This window comes from Pholis gunnellus, assembly GCF_910591455.1.
Source record: "Pholis gunnellus genome assembly, chromosome: 7".
NCBI lineage: Eukaryota > Metazoa > Chordata > Actinopteri > Perciformes > Pholidae > Pholis > Pholis gunnellus.
In genome coordinates this window covers 25,513,328-25,525,138 of record NC_136533.1, presented here as the reverse complement: position 1 = coordinate 25,525,138, position 11,811 = coordinate 25,513,328, and the positions used below count along the sequence as shown (strand labels likewise).

Here is an 11,811-nt window from a genome sequence, read left to right as displayed (position 1 = left end):
AATTGAATGCTCCACAACAGCTGAGTGCTCGAGATGCTTTTCTCGATACTGAACAGGAGGTCTAAAGTCCGGAATCACAACCCACATCTAACATTTCCAACATCCCGTGAAGGCATTACCGGAAAGTGGGCGTGTCTCTCTACACCAACATGTCAGCGTAGGAGTTTTTGTCAAAACTTTACAGTCAATATTTAATACATTTAGACGCGTAACTGTTAGCAGTTGGAGGAATATGGTGTGTGAGCGTAGCGTAGACTTAGTGAAGCCTTTCCGGGATGGTTTAATTCTTAAGTTGATAGTTTTGGTGGTATTAATCAGCATAAACTCCCCGGTGTCTGACTGTGAAGGAATCCCCTCAGAGAGATGTCTCATCTGGGGTCCAGGGCTGAACGCCGACACGGTGCTACCTGTCCGCTACTTCTTCATCCAGGCGGTCGGTTCAAACGGAGAAAACCTGACTCTGTCTCCAGGTAAACCGACCACAAACACCGTGTATGCGCAGAGAGCCCCGGGGTCAAACTTTGGATCACTGAAACACTGGAGCGGTTGCTCCCTAAAGGCTAAGCTAGCTCATTTCGTGCGTATTCTTTTTTTTTTACAACTAACGTTTTGTGAACAGTTTGTTATGTCCGCCATCAACAGATGAAACCTAGACCCCATTCAACCGTGGTTTGATCGGGTTAGCATCGGAGAGACGTGATGAGCGAACACCACGGTGTAATAATCCTAACCAATGTCTCACTGAGCCTCAACACAGCTGTAGTGCTCGTTTGAAAAAAGGTCTTTGAATGTCTTCGGTCAGCTAACAACAAAGGGCCGCCGTGTATCAGCGCCAGGCTGCTGCTTGAACCAGCAAGATGACTGGTTGAGTCCTCCAGGTCACTGACATGTTGTGTACGTGTGTTGCTTAGGTAAAGACACCTTTCAAGTGAAGATAACTCCGCTGGACAAGAAGGAGTACATCCGCATTCACGTCCCCCCACCTCTGGACAGAGGGGACGGGTCCTTCGTGGTGAGGTACCGGCTCTACGGCACCGTGCTGACGGGCCTCCAGGTGGAGGTCCTCCACCGAGATGCTTCTGTTGCCAAGTCTCCCTACACCATCCGAGGTTGGTGTTGTGTCATGCAGGGATAACAACCCAGCACATGTTCATTAGTCAAGTCAAGTGCTCTTTATCTATATTGTCCAATATCACTAAAGGGATTTTTTTTAAATCTGTGCAGCACACAAACACCCTCTGTCCTGTGAGGAAGCAGCCTCAGGGAGGACCCCTCCTCCAGACAGACGTGCTCCACACACTATAGGGCCGTGTTGCTAATAGATGCAATGTATGCACAGTGGGTGCTGGCCTTAAAACACAGCTCCTCATGGAGCCTGCCATTTTAATGCTAATTAAACTCATATCATTGTTTTGAAATGGTGCTTCACTTCACGGCACAAACTCCTCAATAAAGCACAACATGTGCTTTAAACGTGAAGACGTTTTGTAACCACACTGTCTCAAAAACATGACCACTGTTTCCTGGACTACATTTCATTTCTAGTCTCATAACAAGAGTGTAACACTTGCACCGTTAACTCTGAGGGTGCCGACAGTAAGATGCGATGCAGAACAGATGGAACAAGAGCCACCTCGGCTCCCTCATCTAACCCAGAGTGTGATGTCTCACGCTCAGGTCCGGTCTATCATGAGTACTGCGACTGTCCGGAGCCCAAGCCTTCCGTTTGGCAGAGCGTCATGCAGTGTCCCGCCGAGGAACCTCAGGTTGTGGCGGACTTCAAAGCTTTTCCAACCATCGACCTGCAGCGTCTCAGACAGGAAGTGCCTCACAGGTTCATCAACAGAGGAGGCCTCATTCACTACGCCATCATCAACAACCAGCTGTACCGCCGTACGCTGGGGAAATACACCGACTTCAAGATGTTCAGTGACGAAATGCTGCTCTCTCTCACCAGGAAGGTAAGGTTGTAGATGTCGAGGATCCCACTGGCCCATTTACTGCGTGTGATATCTTAATACTACTGCAGAGACTGCACGTGGCATCACGTGGTTGCTGATTTCAGTCTCCTGGGATCTTTAATGAAGGTGAGGGTGCCTGATGTGGAGTTTTTCATCAATGTGGGCGACTGGCCGTTAGAGACGAGGAGGGCGGATGCTGTTCCGGTCTTGTCGTGGTGTGGCTCTGTAGACACTCGGGACATTGTCCTCCCCACCTATGAGGTCACACACTCCACCCTGGAGACCATGAGAGGTGTCACCAATGACCTGCTGTCCGTCCAGGGAAACACAGGTAACACACACACACACACACACACACCTTAGCCACGGTGAAGCTCAGGTATTGATTTGAATATCTGTGTACGTTACCCATCATCTATGAGTTCATGTATCTGTCCCTGTGTTACCTTGGTCTTTAGATCCAGACTTGGACTTAGACTGACACATTTCAATACTAACACTGAGGCATATTGTAATTGAACATGTAGCAGCTAAAGTTGTGCAGACTGGTATTTGTACGTTATAGGCTCTTGACTAAAGTCAACATGGTGCCTCACTGTTCCTACTGTGGTTTGAACTTGGGCTGCACGATGGTGGACACATTTTTTTCTGCAATATATATATATATATATGTATTAAAAATACAGGAATTTCTACCACCTGATGACAAAATAGCTGTTATTGGTCAACATCATCCGTCCCATAGCCCACATGTTACTATACAGCTGACACTGTGCTTCTTTCTTTTGGGTGTTTTTGTATGGAATTACATAAAAGGTATTTCATTGATATATTGAACTGCACACTGAGCTCAGTTTAATATTCCCTGTTATATATCCGGTTGGTTCTTAAATTCTCTGGACATCACATGGTCACAGTTTCTTTCGGGATAACATTTGGACCACTTCCTCCAGGGCCTCCGTGGATGAACAAAACGGACCGGGCCTTTTTCCGTGGCCGGGACAGTCGAGAGGAGCGTCTTCAGCTGGTGTCTCTGTCCAAGAAGAGCCCCGAGCTGCTGGATGCAGGAATCACAGGCTGGTTCTTCTTCAGAGACCGGGAGAAAGATGTGGGCAAAGCACCGCTCGTTGGGTTCTTTGACTTCTTCAAGGTAAGGACACATGAAGACATGAGTGGAAGTTTCATTCTAATTCACGTTTCTCCTGTAACGTAAAGCGGCAATGTGCAGTGGAAGATAATACTCGTATATTATTTTATTTTTTAAAGGGATGCACAAGGGTCAAGGCCACAAGTAGATACACACAATAACATAAATGCTCTCACTTCCAGCATCACTTGATACTTAAAATGGTTTTACTCTTTTAGTACAAGTACCAGGTGAACGTGGATGGAACAGTGGCAGCGTATCGGTTCCCTTACCTGATGCTGGGGAACAGTCTGGTTCTGAAGCAGGACTCTCAGTATTATGAATACTTCTACGGCCACCTCAAAGCAGGCACTCACTACGTCTCCGTCCAGAGAAACCTGTCGGACCTTTTGGACAAAATCCAATGGGCCAAAGAGAACGACGCCGAAGCACAAGAGATCGCCAGAGCCGGTCAGACGGTGGTCCGCGAGCTGCTGCAGCCCGGCAGACTGTACTGTTACTACTACACAGTGATGCACATGTACTCTGAGCGGCAGACGGGTCAGCCTACACGGCACGCAGACATGGAACTGGTGCCTCAGCCCGACGACCACTCTGCTGTGTGCACATGTGAGCGTAACATCCGCGAAGAAGAACCCAATATGAAGGACGAACTATGATGGAATCGGCCTCTAGTCTCTAATTATTGCCATTTGTTCTCTGAAACCTTCCTGACATATACAGAGAGAACTAAATGTTCCTGATCCTCAAGAACATGTGGATCTCACAGTTTACAATAAGTATTACAGTTCAGATTTGTGCCTTTAGTTTGGATAGTACAGGACGTTTGGAGAATCATTTAAAGGGCCGGTGTGTAGGTTTAGGAGATGTTAAGTCCTTCATACCTACAGAGGGAAAGGGTCCTTGTTTCTACAGGAGCCCAGAGCGGGCAAACTAAAGAGAGCCGTTCACGTTGGTATGTTACCCGAGGACCACCGTAGTTCAAACCGCGTCAACATGAGCCGCCTTCTGACTGCCTACAGTAGTGTGATCATGGTATGAGGTCTTCATGGCGTTACCACAGGTTCACTGCAGTCCTGTGAGCCGAGGGCTATGCAGCCACACCACTAGATGCCACTAAATCCTGCACACTGTCCCTTTAAACTAAAGACTCCTCAGCCACTTCAAGACCAGGCTGCAGGAAACTTTTCTCAAGATGAGAATGCTGCTCTTGTTTTTAATGTGTGTTTTGTACCTTTTGTAAAGCCCTGGTTGATGATTCAAGTGAGGATGAAATGACTGCTTTGTAAACGTGCCTTTGTATTAGATATTTGTAGACAGTATTATCTTTAAATAAATTCATCCGAAATGATTTGTATTTATCACAGTTTACTGGAAAGATCAGAAACAATGAGTTTGCAATGACCCAGCGCTCAGCTCCCTGTTCCCCACAGAGGAGGCTGCTGCTCTTCTGTGTCTGAGAGGTGAGAGGGAGGTCCACATATGAAGGAGGAGGATTGGTTGAAATAGATCCCCAGCTCCTCCAGTCCACATGTTGAAGCATGTTGGGCCGCACACTGAACCCCAAATTGATCCTGATGGGCAGGCGGTTCCTTGATGGCATCAGTGTATGAATGTGTGTGTGAATGAAAACATGTAGATTACAGCGCTTTAAGTGGTCAGAAGACTAGAAGTGCGTTCCAGAAGTCCTCTACCACTTTACCACTTGTTCTTCTCTGAAGAACACAACACCTGTTCCTGCTGTCAGCGCCTGCTCTTCTCATCCCATTCAGATACTCTCAGGCTGACCTACATAGACAATTAATCCTGCCTCATCACGACAGGAAGCCGGGGCCCACGCGGCTCTGTTCATTCACCGGGTCAGGCAGCTGGTTTTGCTGTTAACCACACACAGTGCTTCCCAGTCGAGTACAGAGATGCAGCACCTCTGGCTCCAGACTCGTGCGTGGTGAACACCTGCCAGAGGACACATGTAACACTGGAATGGTGGTGTCCCATTAGAAGGCTACAAACGGGCTCATGGAAGTGGAGTCCAGTAACTACAGCCAAACTGATAAGTGTAAAAACAATACCAGTCCAGATCTTTTACAATTGCATCATACTGTACTAGGGCTGTTACTCAGACTAACAAAGAGTAACCTGGACTTCAGCATAGTCTTTATCTTTTCCCTGTGTTGTAATTATCCAATCACTGTGCGCCATTATTATTGTTCAGCTCAGTTTCGTCATAGGTCAGGGCATGCAAGTGCACTTTAAGAGGGTCCTCAGCTCAACATCATAGGCTGCTTGCAGACTTTGACATTTTGATCATTAGATGATGTTCTTATTGTGAATACAAAGTGACAGCCCTACACTGTAAATCCACGGTGTTCTGTGAGAGCCAACAAGTTGGAAGTCACTCCAAGACTTGATTCTGTTCCAGCATTTATCAAAGCAAAGACACATTCTGTTGTCTGATTGATTCTAACATGCTCACAATGTTAATATACCATGTGAACATGCTGATGCTAAGCAGGTAATGTACCATGTTCACCATCTTAGTTTAGCGTGTTAGCATGCTAACCTTTGCTAAGTGGCACAACACAAATTGCAGCTGAGGCTGATTGGAATGTCATTATTTCAGCAGGTGTTTGAAACCTTTGTGGAAGCACATGTGAGATATTTCAGATATCTGACAGACCAGGGGAACTCAATGTGTTTACCAATGACAAACAAGAAAAGGTTGTGGTGCAGTGCCTATACTCTTCTGCTTCGTTATTATTTTGACAAAAATATTTTTTTATCAATTCTCCACTGATAAAAATGGTTACAATTAGAACCAAATCTATGGAACAAATGGTATGAACCCAGAAAGAGTGTGGGAACAGCATCATATATACTTTCACTAAGACATTATTTTTTTCATTTTAATTTGAACTTTTATTTAATTTTAATTAATTAATAAATTCCTTTTTCTTTCTGCTTGCAGATGATGAACATCACTTCTATGATATTTAGATCTGCACCCAGCCTTCAGGTCACCTGATGCAATATGCAATGCAAACAAGAATTCACCTCAAGCTGAGTAGTTTCAAGTAAATGTCCTTCCACACTATTCTCCGCTTAAATCCAAACAGTAGATCATGTTGCTCAAGCTGCTCAGTGGCAATATGCAAAACATCAGAGTGAAGAAAGCCTCGGTCGCTGTGAACAGTGATCTGTGTTTTCGTGATGCAGACAACTGATTAAAACACATTCACACACTGTGTAGCTCTCCAGTTACCCTCTAAGCTTGAGCGCCGTGTTCTGCTATTGTAGAAATGGTCTGATGAAATGTGCAGCTCTTTTCAGAGCGTGTCTGTTTGGTCTTGTTTTTGAATGACGTGTTTTAAGGTGACGTGTTTGACTAGATTAAGATGTTAGAAAACAGGACTCCAAGTAAAAAGCAGAAATCTTTACAAGTGAACTGACATTCTTGTGAGAAGCACCATCAACACCTGGGATAGATAGAAAATAACCAGAATCTTCTCCTACGACTTTAACAAACTCAACGTCTTAGTAGGTCTGGAGGTTGTTCCTACAGAGATGCACCAAGAAACCACACATTTCTGCCACATAAAGTTTTATTACTAAATTGAGTTATTGGCCATTAAATATTACGAGTCCCTCTGGTTCAGCTGAATTTAATCATGAGAGTGAGAGAGTCTCCCTCTTTATTGGTGACAATGGCCTGCATCATTCCTGAAGGTGTATAGAGATACCTCGAGCCTTTGAAGAAGTTCTCGATAAGAGCTCTGTCAATCTGATCACACTTCCCGATGGCAGCCTCAAAGTTGTTGCTGAGGACGCCGTAAATATTGCCCTTGTCGCTTTTCTTCCCCAAGAACAAGAAGAGGGCGTAGCAGTCCTTGCCGATGGAGGTGCAGAAGTCCACCATCCTCTCGTACATGGTCTTGTTGCAGGACTCCTTTTGGGCAATCTGGACAGACTCGCTGCGGGCATCCGGGTGGATGCCGTCCTCCTCGGCTTCCTCCTTGTCGTGCAGGTGAAGGACCTGCACGGCGATCTGGATCTGAGGGTTTTTGGTGGGCTTCTTCAGCACAGCCCAGACCCAGTCGGCCCCGAGGAGGATGCGCTGCTCGGGCGTCATGGCCGTGCAGTTAAAGGAGTCTGTGATGTTCAGGCTGACGCTCTGAGAGATGTATGTCATCAGGAAGACCTGTTGGAAGACAAGATGTTTTAGCGACCAATGAAAAGAATTGTTGTGAAATTCTAAAGAGGTGCTGTACAAAGTTACCAACCTGAGTGAGCACCTCAGGGCTTGGGTGGAACTTGTCCTCTGGGTCTTTGAAGAGGAGGTACTCTTGAGTTCTGGATGAGGCGGCAGAGATGCAGTCGTTAAATAGAGGTATGAAATTGTTGGGTTTGGCAACGGGGGGCCTCAGTGTGGAGAAGATGCTCGGTCGAGGGGGCATGTTCTGATCATTGGAGGGGCGGCTTGTGGAGCGGTACTTAAAAGAGAACAATTGGGAGTTCTGGAAGGGGTTGGAAGAGGGTTTGCTGATGATCTGGCCCATGGTGGACTGATGATGGAGATCAGAGAGTGGTCTCCCTGATACACTGGAAAGATTAGTGGTAAAAGTTGAGTCTCGTATTTTGAGTTACATCTGTATTAATGCTGTCCTGCCATATGGATCCATTGCTACTGTCCGGTCTTTCATTTAACAGTGAAGACATGAATATCTGTTCATGTTATATATTAAAAACTAATTTTCTGTCCACCTATGCGATGCACAAATACAGTGGGAATAACATGGTGTGATATCTATAAAAATGATTAAAGATACTCACCAGGATGGGTCTGGAGGTTTCCGTAGTTGCAAATCCAATACCTGCCCTTCGCTCCTGCCCTGCTGAGATACACAGGTGTGTGTGTGTGTGGCGCCGTATGTGAAGCTCAGTCTTCAGTCTCCTGACGTGTACAGAACCTTCAGTAGAATAAAAAGGATTTTCTATCCCAGCTTTTCTGCCGACAGTGTTAGCAGGGGTGTGGTGTCTGTAACTTGTCACATTTTAGGTAAGTCAACAAAAGACTCATCTTACCAGTTAACTGAGGTAAGCCTGAAGGGTTTGATGGCTAAACAAAATACTTCACTGTCTCTTTTCAAAAGGAAGGTTGGCTCTCTATTGTAATGTCACATTGGAGGATGAGAGGGCAGTTTCATTGAGATTGGTAGATGGGGCTGGCTTGATGGTTAGGAGGGACTTCATCTGACATTTGTTTGTCTCATGACCAATAGGTCGTCATCTTTTTGTGAGCTAGTCCAGCTGTAGGATCATCCAATAGTTTTACCCTACCACTGTGTTAATGCAGGTACTGTATGTGTTTGCATTAGCCTGAGGTTACCTTACTACTACCATTTGCTGTTTACCTCTCTGTAAACTCAAAACCTCAAAGCAACCATCCCTATCGTATCATTCTGCTCTTCTTTGTGCACTCATACGTATACTTTGTAAAGTAGGTTATCTTCCCTACATGGACAGGGTCAGTTACACATATGCAGAAACAGTGCTGTACACCATAGAACAAAGTGGGAGAACAGGGTCAAATTATCCGTAGTTTGTGCTGATACCAGACCAAACATTGCCATCATTTTATACTGTTGAAGCGACACAGTTCTTTTGTGCCCAATTCGAGAGTTTACAAAATAAGATAATGATATGTTGGCCAACATTTTCATTTATTTCTTAGCATATACACAACATAAAAATACATTTATACACGGATTCCTTTTTTTAGGACCTACTTCTTAGAAAAATGTTTGTCTCTTTAGCTGCTAAATGCTCCACTGTGTGTCTCTGCTGTTGCTGCTGAGCAGGTAGTACAGTGAGTCTATCACAGTGAGTCTATCACTGAAAACAGTGGCGTGCTGCTGGAACAGGGTTGACAAGAGCAGAGAAATAACTTTATCACGAGAGTTGTGGGCCGTATAACCAAAACACTGAGATGAAAGACTGCAGAGTGATAATTCACTGTGCGTTCAGCACTACAAACGACCCGTTCCACATCACACTAGGGACTCACACCACACCTTCTTCAGTACCGATAGTGATACTGTGTACTGATCAGATTCCAGCGTTTATTAATAAGCTGGATGTTTGTGGGATCGTGCTTTATGTGTAAGGCAACATCAGGCTCGACTTCAACAATGCTTCCATAACTTTGTAAAACTAAATGTAACAAACAAATACATAGATGGAAATGTACTAAATTGTACTTTATTAAAATAATGGTATCTGATACCGGATCGGCCCATTGTCACAACAACTGATCCAGCTATTCTAGTCAATATCGGTGCATCTCTACGTTATTTGATCCACTTTTAATATAGAAATATAGATTAGTGCATCTTTATTCATTCAGAATTGCAACAGAGATATGAAGCTGCCAGTGCTTTCAGCGAACAGATTATGTAATGGTGGCACGTCCTGAACTGACCTCAAATATAGCCGACTATGCATGTATTGGTTGGGCTTGATTGGAAGTGAATACATTTCCACTTTCCCACGGTGCTACAGCTCCTTTCGTTCACACATTTCATACATCACCTTATCTGACCAACTAACTGTAACACAGATCCGTTGCTGGATGCTACAATAGTAATGATCTACAATATCACTGATGGTGTCTCTCAGACTGTCCCTGAGCACATTGCTGAGGAGCATTCAGGTCCTTCCATTACCTCCAGGCTCCAAAGCAATTCTGTTCTTTCTCTGACCTTTTATCAAGAAGCTTTCGTAGAGTCAAATGTTTTCTCTGTAGCTTCTGTATCTCAGTTTATAGTAAATACTGTAAATCATCTACAGTGAATCTTTACCTCCTGAAACAATAAGTCATTTCAGCAAAGAAACATGGACCACTTTGTGTCCCATTCAGCCTTTTTAACTAACGAAACAACCAGTTTGGACCAACAAATGCTGTTAATGTCTCTTAATTTGAATGTGATCATGCTGAGGAACTTAACTCAACACAAACTTCAATGTGTACGTGTGTGTTTCCGTCCCATTGATTGAATCAAATTCCAATTTGGGCCAATCTTGTCTCGTTTCTTGGGAGATCTTCAGAGTGGCTGAACCTCCATTTGTTACCTTTGAGCAATCAAATATTCCATCAAAATATGTCATAGCCTTTTATATCACATGATTGCCATGAGGCAGGAAGTGTGTCCCTGTTCTTCCCGTTCATATACCAGTAAAGTATACAGAGTACACAGTGGGATCATTTGAGGGCACATTGTATAGATAAACAAGGGAAGCAGTAACAGAAATACCCCAGAGCGCTAATGAGTAACAGTTCAGTTATTGTAGAAATGAAAACAAAGATTTCTGTAAGCGGCACATGATGACTGTTTCCACTGGTGCTCCTAAGTCCAGCACAGAGCGACTTCAGAGCGGCTGTAGGTGTTACATGAGGTATGAGCGTTAGGCCGGGGCTTCAGGGGTCACACTGTTGATTGACAGCATTAGTGAGCCAACGGCATCAGGTCATTGTCCTTCAAACTAGCGCCGTCTGAGATCGCCTCAGCTCCTTCTGCAGCTCGTCTCGGCTGAGCAGGTACTGAAAGCAAAGCATCATTGGAGTGGCAATGGGTTAGAGAGCTTGGGGGTCGTCGTTTACCACTGAGCTGGGATCAGTTTACACAATTAGTTTCAGTATAACTGGGGATAAACAAATAAGACCTTCACTGGCTCTTATTGTGTCCGATTGCTTTATGGTACAACACAGAACAAACAGCATGTTTTTCTATTTCAAGCGTCAACTTTGACAAAGATTTATGGAAAGAATGGTCCTGATTTTAAAGGCAGTACCTTCAGAATGACTTGTTAGTGGAAATGATAACAGCTATGTCTACAATGCTACACATAACGAGTGGCACCTTGCAGGATGAATGAGGGAAACGTATCCCAAGTCAGAGCACAACCAGAGTCACAGCCGAGCTCAGCAACAAGAAGCAGCTTCTTTATGATTCTACTGCACTTCATTTCAGAGAGAACCCAATTATACATTAAGTATACGACCAGCTACATTAGAACATTAAAATACTGCCTACATGTTTCATTTCGATAAGTTTACTAAATTATTTTGTGCACTTTAATTTAAAGGGATAGTTCAACATTTTGGAAATAGGGTTATAGCAGAGAGTTAGATGAGAAGGCCAATGCCACACTTGTGTGCTAAAGATGCAGCTGGAGCTAGCAGCCAGTTAGCTTAGCATAAAGACAGGAAACAGGGCTGGCCTGGCTCTGTCCAAAGGTAACAAAAACTGCCGGTCGTTGCCAGGCAACCAGCAGAAATAAAGTTACTGCTCACGGCCAAGACATTTGTCCTGCACATCACAGAATTAAACTTAACTTAAATTGTCCTTTTAGCACTTCTTTGTATGGATTAAACAAAGTAGATGTAACACGTTAATTAGTAAACTCGAGAGGGGGTTACCTTTGGACAGAGCCATGCTAGCTGTTTACATCCGTTTCCAGTCTTAATGCTAAGCTAAGCTAACGGCTGCTGGCTGCAGCTACATATTAACCATACAGGCGTGAGAGAGCTGTCACTCTTCTGATCCAACTCTAAGACACTAAGCATAGGTGAAGAACGGAATGAGTTGTTTTTAACTTGTATTCTCACATTGTGGTATTACTACGTATCACTACGATTATTATTAT

The 11,811-nt window shown here is 44.4% G+C and overlaps 2 protein-coding genes across 2 annotated transcripts; one reads left to right on the top strand and one right to left on the bottom strand.

Annotated features, from left to right (window-relative positions):
• Positions 1-220: 220 nt before the first annotated feature.
• Positions 221-4,452, top strand: poglut3 (protein O-glucosyltransferase 3). Its single transcript, XM_079163093.1, has 6 exons — positions 221-470; positions 912-1,109; positions 1,678-1,961; positions 2,088-2,292; positions 2,915-3,111; positions 3,327-4,452. The coding sequence occupies exons 1-6, from the start codon at positions 233-235 to the stop codon at positions 3,765-3,767; spliced, it is 1,563 nt and encodes a 520-aa protein (XP_079019219.1). The 5' UTR covers positions 221-232; the 3' UTR covers positions 3,768-4,452.
• A 2,308-nt stretch (positions 4,453-6,760) lies between these two features.
• rep15 (RAB15 effector protein) lies at positions 6,761-7,664 on the bottom strand (the record flags this gene model as incomplete). Its single annotated transcript, XM_079163632.1, has 2 exons — positions 6,761-7,306; positions 7,389-7,664. 2 exons carry the CDS (start codon positions 7,662-7,664, stop codon positions 6,761-6,763), a joined length of 822 nt encoding a protein of 273 aa, XP_079019758.1.
• Between the last annotated feature and the right edge of the window lie 4,147 nt (positions 7,665-11,811).

Coding starts and splice junctions, on each gene's coding strand:
- poglut3 (XM_079163093.1), top strand. CDS start 233: ATGGTGTGTGAGCGTAGCGTAGACTTAGTGAAGCCTTTCCGGGATGGT. Junction 1,962..2,087: donor TGCTCTCTCTCACCAGGAAG/GTAAGGTTGTAG, acceptor TCTTTAATGAAG/GTGAGGGTGCCTGATGTGGA. Junction 2,293..2,914: donor GTCCGTCCAGGGAAACACAG/GTAACACACACA, acceptor CACTTCCTCCAG/GGCCTCCGTGGATGAACAAA.